General features: G+C 39.7%; 1 protein-coding gene across 2 annotated transcripts; it reads left to right on the top strand.

Annotated features, from left to right (window-relative positions):
• Positions 1–300: 300 nt before the first annotated feature.
• capn9 (calpain 9) lies at positions 301–18,764 on the top strand. Of its 2 annotated transcripts, XM_068321184.1 has the most exons (20): positions 301–580; positions 1,329–1,398; positions 1,495–1,613; positions 2,194–2,327; positions 3,230–3,398; positions 3,486–3,569; positions 4,673–4,758; positions 5,088–5,165; positions 5,562–5,722; positions 5,843–6,000; positions 6,433–6,641; positions 6,776–6,812; positions 6,895–6,975; positions 7,110–7,167; positions 10,462–10,526; positions 10,658–10,726; positions 16,367–16,445; positions 16,866–16,982; positions 17,864–17,922; positions 18,130–18,762. In XM_068321184.1, exons 1-20 carry the CDS (start codon positions 374–376, stop codon positions 18,154–18,156), a joined length of 2,067 nt encoding a protein of 688 aa, XP_068177285.1. In that variant the 5' UTR covers positions 301–373; the 3' UTR covers positions 18,157–18,762. The 2 variants fall into 2 exon arrangements, with proteins under 2 accessions (XP_068177285.1, XP_068177284.1); XM_068321183.1 differs by having other exon boundaries at positions 3,230–3,569; positions 18,130–18,764.
• Positions 18,765–18,814: the final 50 nt, after the last annotated feature.

Genomic DNA, 18,814 nt, shown 5'->3' with positions numbered 1-18,814 from the left:
TAAATATTCAGAATCAGCATATCTAAAGATACATGGTTTTGTGAATTTCCCAGTTTGAGATCATTAAAGTATATCTAATCTAATCTACACTTGTTGTATTAAGTTTAGCTGATTTGGTCCTGCAGTTGTTTGATTTGTCTGCTAGCAATCCAACAGGAATGAATTCTTAGAATTATCTGCAGACCAAGCCCAAACATAGATTAAGTCAGTAGGGGCGAGGTTCACCATTCGTAGGAGGATAAACCAGTTTTTGTGTGGTGGGTGTGTCCTTTCCTTCCTCTACTAACCTGACCAGCTCGACTTTGTCATCAATCACACTTCAGGAAGCTCGCATCTCTTTCTCCTTCATCCACCGATCTTCTTCTGAAAAGAGATGCCCCTCCATAGCACTTTGTCTGGTGGGACCTCCAGCTCCATCAAAGCAGTGGACACACAGTGGGATGGAAAATCCTTCAAGCAGTTGAGGCAGGAGTGTCTGCAGAAAGGTGTCCTGTTTGAGGATCCAGACTTCCCTGCCGTAGACTCCTCGCTCTACTACAGCCAGAGTGTCCCTGTACAGATTGAATGGAAAAGACCAAAGGTATGTGGTCTAATGTATTGTTCTGATGACGCAAATGTACTATTCTATTGGAACTGTCACTGATGTCTTAATTCTGCTTCAGGGGTATCAAAACAAATTAAGTTGAGTTAGTGTATGGTGATCCAATAATCGCTAAAATAGATGAATGATTGCAGTGAAAATGTCGTCAAAATTTGGTTTTACTAAAATGAAGACCAAATAAAACAGTCCAACACTTAACCACCTGTAGCTGCAGAACCAGTTTTGCAAGAAACTATTGCAAACAGTCAAGTTCAGGGGCATCTTTGTCACACTTCGCTCCATACTGCAGACTGTATATTTATATTAAGCTGTTTTTCAGTACTCAACTATATATCCAGACATTTTTACAGGTTCTCGATTTTTCCATGTCATTTTTAAAGGTTTAACATGTTGTTTTGGTAGTTCTGTTTGGGTTTTTTTTGCTTTGTTTTTAACTGTTATGGCGTTTTATTCTGTAAATGACTGTTTGTAGGCCAAATGCTGACATGGAGAGACAAATTGAATAAAACTCAGTGCTTGCATTCTGTAAATAGGTTACACATTTCTCTTTTGGGTGTTCCCTCCATAAGAATGCTTCAGTGAATTGCATGTAGTGTGTCTTTTATTGTTACTGTGACTATGGATTGAGACTATGTCTGGAATGTGAACACACCTATCGAAGAGGCTTGTGTCACCTCTCACCTGTCACTTTTTTTTAAATAACCTGTTTCTGTCATCGGTTCAACAGGAGATCTGTAACAATCCAAAGTTTATCGTAGGCAATGCAGACAGGACGGATATCTGCCAAGGACAGCTTGGTTGGTATAATTAAGCTGCATGAATCATTTTATGTACTGCATTTGATATGCAAACACAGCACTCATTTATCCTTGATGAACTTTGTGCCACCACAGGGGACTGCTGGCTACTAGCAGCCATTGCATCCTTGACCCTCAAAAAAGATGTTCTGGCTCGAGTTGTGCCCCATGACCAGGAATTTGACCACACCTATGCTGGAATCTTTCACTTCCAGGTACACTGATACATGATTGGATGCAAAACTGAATCCAAGATGGTGTATTGGCTGGCCCTTTGGCTGGATCCCATGCAGTTCAGATCAATTAAAAAAGTAAAGCTATCATTGAAAAATGCATATAAACTCCCCAATAAATTCCAATTGGATGGAATTGTATTAAGTCATTTTTTAAAAATCTAACACTCAGAGGTGGAGGCTCAAATGTCACACTATTGCATTCCAGCTAGGAAGCAATGAAATAATATCATTGCAATGTTTTGTGCACTTACACACTTTGAACCATAAAACAGCAGTCTAACATTACAGCATTTGAATTCCCGCTCTGAGCCAGATGTCAGAGGAAAATGCTTCCTTATCCAATCTGATACCTCTGATGATGATGATGATGATCATCATGATGATCATCATCATTCTCTTCATTTGTACATCCTTTTAGATGACCAGAGGAACATTTTCTCATGTTTATCTCTTTTTCAGAATCAAAGTATAGCCATAGAAGGTTTGCATGTTAGAGATGGACTATAACTTGCTGTACAGGCACTCACTATATAAAGTGCTTTACAACATATTCTTTCAGTTCTGGCAACACAACAAGTGGCTTGATGTTGTGGTGGATGACAGGCTGCCATCTGTGAGAAATCATCTCATCATGCTTCACTCTGCCTCCAACAATGAATTCTGGAGTGCCTTGCTGGAGAAGGCTTATGCTAAGTAACTATACTTTCTTTATTTAATTCTACCAGAGTGAGAGATAAATTTAAAAAAAAACCAGCTAGCTTTGCATCCACTAAGTTTTTCAATGTTGATTTCTTTGACACAAAATTACAGATATGTCTCTGAAACTTTAGATAAATAAAAAGTCTCAGAACCTCAAGGGAGTACAAAAGTTGCTATTGTGACATCGGGACTTGTCATTTGGAGTGAAGTGAGTCTCAGCAGCTAATGTTTAGGTTATGTGAAACTTTCAATCAATAATTCATCTTCTACTATGGATCATGAGATGGTTTCTGCCCAAAGATCTTTAATCATTGGCTTTACCAGAAAAAAATGTGAGACTCTGAGCGCCATTCATCCTGTTAGTTCATTATTCAGTCAGTCTATAGCCCCCATGCCCAGGTTGGACCACCAATTTCTATGTCAAGTTAGCTAGCTTTATCCATGATACAGTACATAGTTCACCATATCTCCTGTTGCACTGACTTGCACTCCACTGGAAAAATGGGCTGTTAGTGACCACAACCCACCTTGACCAGCGCAGCACAGGAAATTAAACCTCAGTTAATGAAAGGAATATTTTAACAATGTGGCATCATCAAGTCATTGCGTCATGCAGTCCTTTGGGTCAGGAAACATTTTTCATCCTAGTTTTTCCAGTCAAATTTAGAAATGTAAATTCAACTGACTGCAGTGTACTGGCATCACACTCAGAGTGTACCCTGCCTCACGCCCCAAATCCGTTGGGATAGGCTCCAGCAACCTCGCAACCCCGGTCAGTGGAAAAGCGGGTACTGACGATGAATAAATGAAAAATTCAACTGTTGCCTTAAATATGTTTTAACATGAAGTAGTACATATTTTAAGTCCATATTAACCCTTTGTTATATTTATTTTAGATTATATGGCAGCTATGAATCCCTGAAGGGTGGTAGCACAATGGAGGCTATGGAGGACTTTACTGGTGGTGTGGGGGAAGTTTTTGAAACAAAGAAAGCTCCAGACAATTTGTTCTCAATCATGAAGAAGGCTCTTGATCGAGGCTCCATGATGGGATGCTCTATTGATGTGAGAATTATTACCCCCAAAATGCATTGCTATTCATATTCGAGCATCAGCTCTATTTTAAATCTGTCTGGGGATTTTTTTCTCCAGATCACAAGCTCTGCAGAGTCTGAGGCCAAGACAAGCACTGGCCTGGTGAAGGGACATGCATACTCCATCACAGGCTTGGAGCAGGTATGAGCCCAACCTCTTCAAAATTGCCTAAATCTGATTTCATATATTTCTGACTGGAATAACCATTAGCGTTTGTCAAATTTCAAATACACTGATTTTCTTTTCTTTCTTTTTTTTTTGAGAAAAGAGGCTGCAATAGAAATTATTTTACGTTAAAGGAAGTTTTCAAGAAGTAAAAACAAAATAAAACAAAACAATAAATTATTAACGGAAATACAAATTCAATGGACACGGCTGAAACACTGCTTGGATAATGAACACAAGCCACTTCTATAAGAAATATGAAGACTGTGAGTTTCTGAAAACATAGTAATTAGCCTCTGCCAATGCCACTGTCATCGAAACGTCAGCTATCAGACAATAGACCCCAAGCCACGCCTCTCAAGAAAAATAGCCCTAATCAATTATAAAAAAATATTTTATCATAATGCAAAACATCCATTTACTTCACGCAAAATTATTCACATAATGTCTTCCATGCAATAAGTGGCAGTACATTCATTCCATCAACTCCAGCAACCCGTGTCTACCGGTGTTGCGGAGGAAGCAACAGCGGAAGAAGCTCTTTATAGTTGTCCAGCTGGTTGCTGAAGCCTTTCCCAGGAGACTGGGGGAGTGAGGCGGGTTACACTCTGGGCACGATGCCAGTGCACCATGGAGGTTTAGTGACAATAGATTTTAATTAAAAGTGTTACATGCATGCAATTAAACATTGCTTTCATGTTTTACCTCAAATGGATAAAAATGACAAGACGATACTCCCTTTATGAAGCTCTCAACCTTAATAATGACAAAAATGTATTCAGGGATGTGAAAAAGGTGAAATTTGGTGAAAATGTCGCATAAATCCATTAGTCAGTTTTTGTATAATGCTATTAACACATAAAAGCAGAACTGAATTTATCACTATTATTTGACATTATTCACATTTATTAATCATAATAGACATTTCAAAAATGTCAAAGTGATCTTAACAGAACCATACCTTAAAAACAGGTTTGTGTCCAAATCAACCTCAAAATTTCATCAACTCTTTCTGGACCACAAGCCCATCCCTCCACACAATAATAATACTGTGAATTAATGCCACGTTTGGTTTTCAGGTAAACTACAGAGGTAGGACAGTGCAGCTGATCCGGGTCAGAAACCCCTGGGGTCAGGTTGAGTGGAACGGCCCCTGGAGTGACAAGTAAGCATGAACGAAATGAAAAAAAAAAAGTTTAACTAAAACTGATGAAATAATACTGTATGAGATGATGCACTCGGTGGACAGACATGCAAATAGCCCTCCTTTCTCATCTGTGTTGTTTTTTTAATCTCTGTATTTGAAACACAACAAAGAAAGATAAGGAAAAAAAGTTTTAAATAAAAAAGGGAAATTAAGAAAATTATGTTTTTGAAAGCATCCAAGAATAAATTAATGAAGATGATTGTGAAAAACAAATAATGTTTACTATAAATTGGTAATGTCAGTGGCTCTCTGTCATTGATAGATGATTTTATGTTTTAATGTTTCAGTTCCAGAGAATGGAGTAATATTGACCCGGCGGACAAAAAACGCATTCTGCAGAACTCAACGGATGATGGAGAATTTTGGTCAGTTCACAAAAAAAAAGGTCCAAACTGAAGATAATGAGTTAATATTCTTTATTCATTTGCCTTCAGCAATAACCTGTATAGACTACATACTCTTTGAATACAGGGATGTAATGACATATACATTACATTGGTTTTTATAAATATTTTCACGATCAGTTTAAGTAGAGGGATACTTATAACATTGTGTTCATGTAGTTCTGAATGTTTTACAGAACCCTTAACACTACAAAATATGTTTTTATTAGTTTCATATATCTGTTCAATCCGCTGTCAAGAAGTGGATTAAATCCAATGACAGAAGAGCTATCTAGACAAGTATACCGTGTGTCTTGTCATGGTTTAAGCTGGTGTCTTTTTAAATGGAGATGAATTTGGTGTTTGTGTTTGATCCAGGATGGAATTTGAGGACTTCAAGAAGAACTACGACAAGGTGGAGATCTGCAACATGACCCCTGATTCCTTGACTGACAATACAAAGCGCCACTGGGAGGTCAACTTGTTCGAGGGAAGCTGGATTCGTGGTTCTACGGCTGGAGGCTGCAGGAACTACATTGGCAAGACCATCACATCTACACAACTCAAGACTTTATATAGTGTTTAATGTATATGGCATTTAGTATAAATATATACATACAATCCAAAGTGCCCTGTAAAACTGCATCTTTAACCTGCAGACACATTTTGGACCAACCCGCAGTTCAAGGTGAAGCTTGAGGATGCCGATGATGATGATGATATGTGCAGCTTGGTGATAGCTCTCATGCAGAAGAACAGACGAAGGCTGAGGAAAGAAGGGCTGGATTTAGAGACCATCGGTTTTGCAGTGTATGAGGTCAGAAAGGAACTGGACACACTCATGTCTCAAGTATTTTTCTTTTTATGGCTTCAGATTTTTTTCTCTATGAAGCAACTTGTAAAAAAAATCAACACAAGTTAAAGTAAAGCAAAATGTCAGATTAGTGTTTCTTTTAAATGAAGACTTGATTTGCTTAAGTCAACTAAAATCAACTCACTTCAAATAAAAGTCATCAATAAGCTAGACAGACACTCAGACAGTGAGTTCAATTGTCACATCTACTACTGTATCATAAACAGTAAACACATAAACAAAAGCGCAGTATACTGACGAAATTAAATTTAAATACATAAATCTACGGTTATAATCACAAAGTCCAACTGCTGGTGAAGAGCACTTATTGATGATCACACACTTCAGAAAAGCCAGAAAGGCAACATTTAACACTTTCTTGGCCTATCTGCTCAGGCACCAAAAAACGATGACCAAACTGGAAAGGATTATTTCCGTTACCATGCATCAAAGGCTCGCAGCAGAACCTACATTAATATGCGGGAGGTCTCAGAGCGCTTCATATTGCCACCTGGGGATTACCTGTTGGTCCCTACTACCTTTCAGCCCCACCATGAAGCTGACTTCCTTGTCAGGATGTTCACTGAGAAGAAGGCTGGAGCTCTGTGAGTGTTCACTACTAGGTCAAGTATGAATATGGAGGGAAAAACAAAATCCTTTAGTTTCGCAAAATATTCTTCAAAAATAAGAGCAGTCAGTACAAAACATCAGCAAACACTCACTTTTTGGTCTTACACAGAGAGATGGGGACCAAAGTTGATGCTGACCTCCCCGATGTATGTATATCATCAATAATTTGAAAATGAATGAATACACCTTTCCTGTGCCCTGTGGCTGATGCTGTGTTGTTTCCACCAGCCACCCACACCCAGTCTTCCAGAGGAAGAAACAGGAGAGGAGAAATTCTTAAGAAAGTTGTTTGAACAGCTGGCTGGCGATGTAAGAAAACAACAGCTTTGCCTTCAACAGTACAGATTTGTTTTTTTTTGTCGGTGGAGTATGCAGTTGCTGTATTGGGTATTAGTATGCTCTATGTATGATTTTAAAGATTTCAAACCACAATGTTTTTACAGGACAGCGCTATCTCTGTCAGAGAGCTTCAGCAAATGTTAAATGGTGTTCTCAGCAGACGTAAGTGAATGTCATTTGAGCATTTTTTATGATTTTTGTAAAGTTGTCTCAAACTCACTCTTGCTTTTGAAGTTATTGCATACATACATTTTACTGTATATTAGTGGAACCTATTTTAGATAAAAAATTAAATATGTTAAATATGTTAGCTTAATTTAGTGAAAAGAACTTGAAATGCAGGCTATGTCTAGTTAATTGTTCAAAAATATATCATTGTAGTAGAAAAAATAGTAGTAAAAAATGGATTCATTCAAGTTATCTACATCAGAAACTGTACGAACTGTTTATTTGTTTTTTCGTTCGTTCATCCGTCCGTCCACCAAATATCTTCGCATTGGTTCTAGTTGGCTTCTGTCATAATTGCTCCAGCTACGAGATAACAGCAATAACTTTAATTACTGGTCACAGACAACCTCTGCGGCCATTTTTCTATCAAGACTGGTTTGAAACATGAGATACATCACCCTTTCCTAGACAGGATATAATTACATCCCGCTTCAAAGCGGTGATGTAACTGTCAGCATTTGTGTGTTCGTCCATCAAGTCCGTGCGTCCATCCGTTAGTCCACCAAATATCTGTGCAACCGTCGCAAATAGAAAGATGAAACAAAAAGTACATTATTTGGGCAGCAAAGGAGATGAAAATGAGATGATGACCTTGATCTTGAGAAAACTAGGTCAAGGTCAAATTTTAACTTTCGTACACTCAGGAACCAGATTAGAGGAGGGAGAAGGACAGTGTAAGACCACAGATCAAAGCTACTGCTTTGATCTATGAAATTGGTCGGAGCACTAGCTTTGACCTATGCAAGAAGGTCAGGGTAAAATTTAGAATTTTAGAAAGAAAGAAAGAAAGATTTTATTTTTGCAAAAACACTTTAATCTCATTCAAACATTTTGCAGTTTTACATTAGATGAAAGCATTTAAGTGCCTCAGAAGATCTTTTCCAAACAAACTCCAATCACATTTAACATTTAGAACATTTAGAACATTTAGAACATTTTACAATTTTTCATTAGATGAAATTTCAAAAACACTAAACACTCAAAAACATTAAGCACCAAGAAACAAAGGGAAATACAATATAAAAATTAGTGCATTATAACAGGAAGTTTGCAAAAGTGAGGTGGTCATCAACTAAAGTGCATAGGACATTTTTGTAACACCAGATGTTCCTAAAGTTATTCAGGTCTTTTGTCAATTTATAGAAACCAAATTCTAGTTTTAAGCGACATCTGATGTTACAGCAAAAAACAGTAGCTGCTTCTTGAACGGTATTGTTTTCAATTTTCCTCTTCCTGGTCACATAAATTGCAAGTTTTGCCTCCCCAGAAATAAAATTTAAAAGCTGCCACTTTCTCTGATTCGATCTAAAGAAAGAAAGAAAGAAAAAAAGAAAGAAAGAAAAATATAAAAACCCCAACGTAATCAGGTTAGCCTAAAGTATGAGTTACTTTTGTCTTTTGGACAGAAGTTTACGGCGCCGTTACTCGCACCATAGGCAATGGAACACAAATTAAGTGAAAAATTATTGAATATAGTAAACTAAAATAAAAAGCACATTACTGTCACGTTTTCTCTCAACTTTTCTCGCGCTTGGCGGCGAAATGATAATAATAATAATGGATTAGATCTATATAGCGCTTTTCTGGACACTCAAAGACTCTAAATTGGATCCATTATTATTCACTCCTCATTCATACTTGGTGATGGTAGACTACGTGTGTAGCCACAGCTGCCTTGAGGCAGACTGACGGAGGTGTGGCTGTCAATCTGCGCCTACGGCCCCTCCGACCACCAGCGGAACAATCACACACATTCACACAGCAGCGAGTGCCCCACTGGAGGCAAGGAGGGTGACGTGTCTTGCCCAAGGACACATCGACAAAAGACTCGGCGGGAGCAGGAATCCAACTGCAGATCTTAAATCATAGGACAACCCGCAATACCACTGAGCCACGGTCGCCCCCAAAAAACCGTTCGTTTCTCATTCGACTTCCAAACTTTGTTCAACTTCTAAGACAAAAAAATTCAAATGGTCAAATTCCGATTTGTTTGCTGTCTAAAGCATTCGAAAACGCTTGTATAAGCAAACGTAACATATAAGCAAACATGTAGGAAACAACATAACATTTTTTTAATCAAATGTTCTAATTGTGTGTTAGTTTGTATGTGTAAATCTGCTCTGAGATTTTAAAAATGACATCTTGCTAATTAATTGGTGAATAAGCTTAACTGTAGGTTCATATTTTTGTGAATCTAATTATGATGAAATCAGTGCCTCACCATTTATGAACCTCACCGCATGTGACTGTGTTAGTGGTTTTGGAGATAAAGTCAGAGAGACCAGACTGAGATGGTTTGGACATCTCCAGAGGAGGATACCATATTTGCCCGAATATAAGACAGTGTTTTTTGCATTGAAATAAGAATGAAAAAGTGGGGGTCGTCTTACATTCGGGGTCTAGACATTATACCCATACACAACGCTAGATGGTGCCAGATATCTTTAAAGCGAATGCTGAACTTAACACTATTTTTTATTTTCTTGACGGGTTCACTTTGGCCTGGGAGTTAAGAAAGAAAAGAGGAGACAATAAGAGGAAAGATAACAGAAAATGAAGAAACGTGGCAACAATCTGGAGAAAAGTGGGTTGAAGATCAGCAGCTGAGGAGAAGTTAATGATACAAACTTCAAGATGATGCTGATAAATGAGGCAGTCTTCAAACAATTACAATGGGATTGAATATATTGAATATATTATTATAATCATTTGTTTCAGATGTACTGTAATTATTGTCTGTATAAAAATTTAATTTGGTGTTCAAAAAGTCCTTTTTCAAACTTGAGTCTTGAAAAAGAGGGCGTCGTCTTATGTTCTGGCCAATACGGTAGTGAATATATTGGTAGAAGGATGCTGAGTTTCGAACTGCCAAGCAGGAGGTCTAGAGGAAGACCAAAGAGGAGGTTTATGGATGTAGTGAAAGAGGACATGAAGATAGCTGGTGTGAGAGAAGAAGATGCAGAAGACAAGGTGAGATGGAGGAAACGGATTCGCTGTGGCGACCCCTGAAGGGAAAAGCCAAAAGTAAAAGAAGAAGAAAACACCGCCCCATGATTCAGTATACCAGCTTATACCAATACCAACATACCAACTATGTTTATGTTGCAATGTATTTAATCGTGATGCAACATTAAGAGTTATCTGCAAGTTAGCATGTGTTATGTTTTCTTTGTATGTCTTCATCTTTTATATCTAAATTATTTTCCACTATTTCTATTTTCTCCTCAGGAAAAGAGATTGAATTTGAGTGCTTGACTCTCAGCACCTGTCACAGCATTATCAACTTGATGGATGTATCCTTCTGCAGGACCAACTGACTATTTTTAACTCGTGACTACTAAATCTATCTCACTCTTTTACATTTGTATGTTGTAGAATAAATATGAATACCGCAATGCAAAATTTTGTCCTTGATCCAAAGCAGGTGGATAACTCAGGGATGATGGAGTTCCAGGAATTTAAGGTCTTCTGGGAAAAGATGAAGAAGTGGATTGTATGTGCTGATATGTTTTAATACTGTTCATCCCCTTCACCTCATTATCTCTTTTTCTACATGGCGAAGGACAAATGGATGAATTTGGTTTACAAAACATCGATACATTGATAGTTTCACTCCCAAGTTGCTGTTTCAGAAGTCTCCCAAAGTTATAGGAAATAGGAAGAAACAAACATCAGATAAATCCATTCAACTCGTATGACCTAATTCAAATTTACCTTGAGATCCCAGTTACATTTGAAAATATGTTACTAACACAAAATAGGTTGGCAAGACAGAGAGATCGAAATGGGAAAGGTGTGCAGCAGGTTAGGGTGATTACGGATAGGGATGGAAGTGTATTGACTGGTGCCAGTAGTGTGATGGGAAGATGGAAAGAGTACTTAGAGGAAAATGTACTGAGAGGAAAATGAGAGAGAACAAAGACTAGAAGAGGTGGCTGTTGTGGACCAGGAAGTAGCAAAGATTAGTAAGGATGAAGTGAGGAGGGCATTGAAGAGGATGGAGAGCGGAAAGGCTCTCGGTCTTGGTGGTATACCTGTGGAGGTATGGAAGTGTCAAGGAGAGGTGACAGTAGAGTTTCTGACTGGGTTGTTCAACAGGATCTTAGATTGTCAGAATATGCCTGAGGAATGGAGGATAAGTGTGCTAGTGCCCATTTTTAAGAATAAGGGAGATGTGCAGAGTTTTGGTAACTACAGAGGAATAAAGCTGATGAGCCCTACAAGGAAGTTATAGGACAGAGTAGTTGAAGCTAGACAAAAGGCAGAAGTGAGCATATGTGAGCAGCAGTATGGTTACTTGCCAAGAAAGAGTACTACAGATGCAGCATTTGCTTTGAGGATGTTAATAGAGGAGGCCACAGGGAGTTGCATTGTGTTTTTGTAGATCTGGAGAAAGCTTATGACAGGGTGCCCAGAGAGGAACTGTGGTATTGTATGAGGAAGTCTGGAGTGGCAGAGAAGTATGTTAGAGTGGTGCATGTCATGTATGAGGACTGTAAGACAGTGATGAGGTGTGACAGGAGTTCAAGGTGGAGGTGGGACAGCATCAGGGATCAGCTCTGAACCCCTTCTTGTTCGCTATGGTGATGGACAGACTGACAGACAAGGTTAGACAGGAATCTCCATGGACTATGATGTTTGCAGATGACATTGTGATCTGTAGTGAGAGCAGGGAACAAGTAGATGAGAAGCTAGAGAGGTGGAGGTTTGTCCTGGAAAGGACAGGAAAGAAGGTTAGCTGCAGTAAGACAGAATACAAATGTGTGAATGAGAAGGACCCAGAGGTTACAGGGAGAAGAGATCAAGAAAGTGGAGGATTTTAAGTACTTAGGGTCAACAGTCCAGAGCAATGGAGACTGGAAAAGAGGCGAAGTGACGAAGCGTGTACAGGCAGAATGGAACGGGTGGAGAAAGGTGTCAGGTGTGATGTGTGATAAAAGGGTTTCAGCTAAAATGAAAGGTTTTAGGTTTTGGAGGTAAAGTCAGAGAGGCCAGACTGAGATGGTTTGGACATGTCCAGAGTAGATAGTGAATATATTGGTAGAAGGGACTTAGTTGTGAACTGCCAAGCAGAAGCCCTAGAGGACGCCCAAAGAGGAGGTATTTGGATGTAGTGAAATAGGACATGAAGGTAGTTGGTTTGAGAGAAGAGGATGCAGAAGACAGGGTTAGATGGAGGCAATTGATTCACTGTGGTGACCCCTGAAGGGTAAAGCCGAAAAGAAAAGAAGTTACTAACACAAAATTTAAGATGAAATCTATCTTGTAACCTCTAAGCCAGTGGTTCTTAACCTTGTTGGAGATCCCGAACCCTGCCGGTTTCATATGCTCACTCACCGAACCCTTCTTTAGTAAAAATTTTTTTTTTCAAATTTAAGACATAAGTACAGTATTTTCTGCACTATAAGGCGCACTGGATTATAAGGAGCACCTTTAATGAATTGTTTATTTTATATATTTCATGTATGAGGCGCACCAGATTATAAGGCGCATATAATAAAAAATTAAAATAGATTTTAAAAAACTAGTGACTATAGTTGCGCTATCCGTCCACTAGCTAGAGCATTCATGACTGTGACTACCTTTAGTCAGCTCTGAATGGCCCTATTGTTATTTCAATTAGCCATTCTGAGCCTCATCAAGGAAACCTGATCACTTTGCCATCTTGGGCCCCTTCCACACGATGACGGATTTTTTGAAAACGCAACTTTTCTGTTGTGTGTACTCCGTCCACACGACAACGCAGATATCCGGAACGAAAACGCAACTTTTTAAAAACGCTGGCCGAGGTGGATATTTTTAAAAACGCTGGGTCTGCGTTGTCGTGTGGACGGTGTATCCGCGAGTTTTTAAAAACGCTGACGTCTTGCCTGCTACGAAAACCGCCGTGACGTCATATTTATGGGCCCCTTGTGTTGTTACAAAACACGGAGGATTCCTATTGGATGAAATTTGATTAAATACTGCCACCACATGGTTTGGCATGCTTATAGCCGTCTTCGAAAACGCACTGGTGCGTTTACGTGTGGACGGAGATTTTTTAAAAACGCTGTCGTGTGGACGCGAATCGTTTTCAATGCGTTTTTAAAAAGTTCCGTTTTTAAAAAAATCCATCATCGTGTGGACGGGGCCTTAGAAGGAAGTCAACACGCATATTAAAAAACCTGACAGGTTGAGTCCACTCAGTTCGAACAGGGCAGATATTTCCGCATCTGAACTTTGAAGCAGCGACGTTCGTCTTCGTTTATTAAATATTGTTTCGATAGATCGGTAGTCCAGTCAGAGGTGAGGTGCAGCTATTTGCTGTCTAAACAATTTTTAACCAGTTTTTAATGTCAGGCTGCTAATTTACTGGCAAATGTGACGCTGTTTTACTCATAGAACTGACTTTAACTTCAGCGTCTCACCGGCGTGAATCTCACCGCACGTCGCTGCCAGACACAAGCCTGAATGCGCCCCTCCGCCGCCCGCCCAGAGCTATCAACTACATTTGCAAATCAGTGCAGCACACCAGGTGCCGTTGTCTCTTGATATTTCAGGAAAGGCTGGAAGTTCAGCTTTGAGGGTCTTTCATTAGCCTTTAATTTTTTTTTATTTTAATTTTATATACTGGTTTGATCCCCGAAGGGAAATTAAGAACGCACACTCTAGCTACTGATTACAAACGCATGCATACATATATATTAGTGAGTACAGGCCCCTGTATCACACACACACACAAAGGGGCCTGTAGGCATGCATGGGAGGTAGAGTGGCAGGCAGCTCCTTCTTGGTGCGCCTCAAATGAGCAATTTGTAAAGGGGACGGCACCTTGCTCAAGGGTGCCTCGGCAGTGCTCCGGAGATGAGCTGACACCTCCCACTGTCAGCTCACCTCCGGGTATTTTTGGGGGGGCGGGAGCGGGAATCGAACCGCCGATCTTAAATCATAGGACGACCTGCTCTACCGCCCGCTTTACCACTGAGCCACTGCCGCCCCAGTGGCTGTTTCTCAGTGAGCCACTGCCGCCCCAGTGCCAGTTTCTCAGTGTGTTTCCGCAAACTAATAGAATTGACCGTCACTAGAATCCAGTACTGACACTCAATAGCATTTTTTAGACCAATTAACTTTAAAGTGGGTTATTTCCGGCGCCACAGTAGTTGGGAAATACTGAGATCAGTCAGTCAAACTTTATTAATAGAGTTGTTGAAAATTCTCAATGTTTTGCTATGTTGTCGTAGCCGGTCACCGGTGTTCTTCTCAGCAGGCTGCTCTGCCGTCAAACAGCAGGAGTGAGAGTCGGCACTTCGGCGAGGCCCCTTGACTACCGTTGTTAGGGGGCGTAGTACGGCCTGAATACTGTCTGTGTCCCTGGTGACACAGTGAAGCATGATTGCCGGCTTTTTTTCAGCGATCTTGTTTTTAACCAATACTAATATTAATATAATCCATATACAAGGCGCATCGGATTATAAGGCGCACTACGGGATGATGAGAAAATTATAGGCTTTTAGGTGCGCTTTATAGTGCAGAAAATACTGTATATGTTTTATTGGTGTATTTAATGAATTGTGCATTAATGTCACCTTTTCCAAAGAGAAAAACCGAGACAGTGCATGAACTCACATGAAATTACCTACCAGCAAATCAGTGACTTTTGCTGTTGTTATTGAGAGGCCAGTTCATATATGCATGGCTTCACCTTGGCAAGTGCTACTCTTATGCCATTTTCACAGCAAGGTCTGTTTCTTTTGTTTCCCATGCAGCTTAAGAAAGTGTTCCTTTATTTTTGCCAGACTAGAGTTGCTCAACTTGACATTGCAAATCATGCCGAATGCTGACTCCCATCACGTTCCGTTATACAGTACCATCATGACGGTTCGATTCCTGTTCACACCCAAAAAGAACACCTGGAGGTGAGCTGACAGTGGGAGGTGTCGGCTCACCTCTGGAGCACTGCCGAGGCGCCCTTGAGCGAGGCGCCCTTGAGCGAGGCGCCCTTGAGCAAGGCGCCGTCCCCCTTACAAGTTGCTCATTTGGGGCGCACCAATAAAGGAGCTGCTCGCCACTCTACCTCCTCTGCATGCGTACAGGCCCCATGTGTGTTTGTGTTCAGGGCCTGTACACACATATACATGTATATACATGATTTGATTTGAACTAACTAGAGTGTGCGACTAATTTCCCTGCGGGGATTATAATCAGTATATAAAATTTTAAAAAAGTACAAATTAAATCGATGACTGTATCGATCCCATGTAGCACAGGTAGGCTAATGGATGTAGCATGATCACCTGCAGGCAGTGATGCTAAGGGGGGGGTGTCATCATGAATTGACACACAGTGATTCATGTATGTTCGGCAAAAACACCCAACACATCGTTTCGGCTATTTTGTCTTGATCTCCGTCTCCGCCGAACCCCTGAGACCGACTCACCGAACCCCTAGGGTTCTATCGAACCCAGATTAAGAACCACTACTCTAAGCAAAAGGTGGCATTAAATTTTTTAATTTAATTTTATATACTGGTTTGATCCCCGAAGGGAAATTAAGAAAGCACACTCTAGCTACTGATTACAAACGCATGCATACATATTTGTGAGTACAGGCCCCTGTATCACACACACACACAAAGGGGCCTGTAGGCATGCAGGGGAGGTAGAGTGGCAGGCAGCTCCTTCTTGGTGCGCCTCAAATGAGCAATTTGTAAAGGGGACGGCACCTTGCTCAAGGGTGCCTCGGCAGTGCTCCGGAGATGAGCTGACACCTCCCACTGTTAGCTCACCTCCGGGTATTTTTGGGGGGGCGGGAGCGGGAATCGAACCGCCGATCTTAAATCATAGGACGACCCGCTCTACCGCCCGCTTTACCACTGAGCCACTGCCGCCAAACCCATCTAAGTATAATATTGATAAAGTATGGTATAGTATAGTATACCATACTATATCAATATACACACCATGCTTTATCTGACAAAGCACCTATTGCTACAAAATCATCAATTTGTGTGTTGTCCTCTTTTAGCTCAGAGGCCAAGACTTGTCATATTATAGAAGAATGTAATTAAAATCCTTTCAAATAAGTCTGTGATCTTGGGACATCTGTTTCATGTTCTGATGTGGTTCATCAGTCTGTCCAACTTCTGTTGTTGCAGATGCTTTTTTTGTCCTTTGACACTGACCGGTCAGGGAAGATGTCATCCTACGAGCTTCGCAGTGCTCTCAGAGCAGCAGGTCGGCATATATGAACATTTATTTTATTAATTTAATTTGAAGATGAAAGAAAAGAAAAATTGAAGACCATTAATATGTTGTAATTTTCATTTCTTGTGTATAAAACTACACTGCCCAAATAAGTATAGCAACACTTAATCATAACAGTTCAGGGGGTTTCTATCCATGCTTGGTGGATTCTGGCAAATGGCATTTGAAGGTTAACTAATGTTGTTTTGATAGTGGGACCAAGGTTGTGAAACTTTCTGTTCTACCATTTATTGCAAATACATTGACGATTAAAATGATTAAAGTCTTATTGCAACTTTTAATAGAGGATGCAACAGCACAGTGTGAGACATTATCTCTAGAGAATGGTTTTGTGTTTGGGTGTAAATTTTGAGTACTTTCATCTGAATGTTGCTTCTTTGTTCCATGAAGGAATACAAATCAACAATAATCTCCTGCAGCTGATCTGCCTGAGGTTTGCTGATGCCAACTACGACATTGACTTTGACAACTACCTCACCTGCATAGTTCGTCTGGAGAACATGTTCAGTATGTGAAAAAAGACATTCATATAAAACCCTCAAGTTGGTCTAAAATAACAACATTAATGCCCGAAAAATGATATTATCATTGCTGTGAGATCTTAGAAGGAAGAAGTTGGCATTTTGAAAATTCAGTCCCACTCTACTCACCAGCAAGCTTAACAAATATCAGATAGTTTCTCAGTCCACAAAACATTTTCAGAGCTTCACAGTAAAATAGCATTGCGCATTCTCCTAAACAACTGTTGATAATGTAAAGTTGTTCAAAAATTAACAAGAAACATAAAAACTCAATACAGTTTGTGTAATATAAATTCTCCAGATCGGTAAGGACGTTTATTGTATTAATATTCACACAGAGTGGGACTCAAACCCAGAACCACCTTGCTGTGTTGCGAAAGCGCTACCCACTGCACCACAGTGTCGCCCTACATTAATCTGACTTTCTTTTACTATTTTTTGAAACATAAATCTAGATAGATACAGATATGTATGCTGCAAAGGGCCATGAGCACGAATCTAACCTATGGCTACCGTCTGAGGACTGCAGCCTCTGTACATGGTATGTGTGCCATGTGCCCCCATAGGCCTTCCTTAGTTATTACAGTAAATGCTTAAAATGCATTTTACAGACATGCTCTATAAACGCTTTGGGGACTAAAGAACTAAACATCTACATCCATCATATGAGGGTGAACTCATCCTTTAAGACCTGGAACATTTACACTTTAAAAAGTGTGTTTCAACTCATTTTAATTATACCATGCACATTTAAGGCCCACTTCAAATCACACCCTATGTGTCTGAACTAATCGTTTGTCTCTCCATTGGTGGTGTCATAGAAATATTTGCCACTATGAGCTGACAGAACCTGTTTCTTTCAACCAGGGTCTTTCAAGGCCATGGATAAATACAAGATGGGACGTGTGAAATTAAACTTAATGCAGGTAAGATTACATAATTTAATGTATGCAAATAAGCCTCCAGTTGTTGTTCTACTACACCTGATGTAATGGTGGTGTACTATTTATGAATGTGAATGTCTTCCTGGCTTATTATGTTTTTGATACATCTAATGAAATACATATTGTAAAAGTCAAAGTTGTTTTCATTTATTTTCATTTAACTAAACTTGTTTCTCCTTTACCTCACAGTTCCTGATGTTGTCAATGAATGTGTAGGAACCATGGGAAGAACCAGGATCCAGCAGAAGAACAAAAACACAACAGTCGGTTTTTGAGTGTGGGGTATTCAGTTGTCAAGCAGAAATGATGAATATGAAGACACATTTTAATGACTACGTTTCTGCAAATAATAGCAAGAAATGTGTGTTAAGCAGTTATTACACTGGTGATTAAGGTAGTGACATTTATTTTGTTTTTCTTTCTGGTGCTTTTGAGCAAACTACTTTATTTTCTCTGCATGAATGTAAAGATGTTGCATAAAACCTTTGGCCTTGATGTGAATGTACTTTGTGATTGGGTAGGATTTACATTCACAGAAGATTTTGGAAAAAGAACAGTTTTCAGAACAGCTTCTGCACAATTGTGTGAACATGGCTGCCTGCAAGGTTCTCTTGTTAAATGATGTAAAATAAAATCCAGGGTTTACCCCCTTTTATCTGGATCTCACTTTAATTGGATATAAGTGCCTTGGAACTATGCTACATGCCAGAACTTCTCACCAAGGTCCAGAAAATCCTCTCAAACATTTTGTGTAATCTGGCTAATGAGCTGGCACAAGGAAAGACAGACTACTGAGCAGAGGTAATAAACTGCTGTCTTAGTAAATCCAATAAGAATCTGTTGTCTATGAAATAACATCAAGCTGGGTAGTGGG

The sequence above is a fragment of the Antennarius striatus genome, chromosome 8 (assembly GCF_040054535.1).
Source record: "Antennarius striatus isolate MH-2024 chromosome 8, ASM4005453v1, whole genome shotgun sequence".
In the NCBI taxonomy this organism is placed as follows: Eukaryota; Metazoa; Chordata; class Actinopteri; order Lophiiformes; family Antennariidae; genus Antennarius; species Antennarius striatus.
The sequence above is the reverse complement of the archived record's forward strand: the minus strand, read 5'-3'. Positions and strand labels throughout refer to the sequence as shown.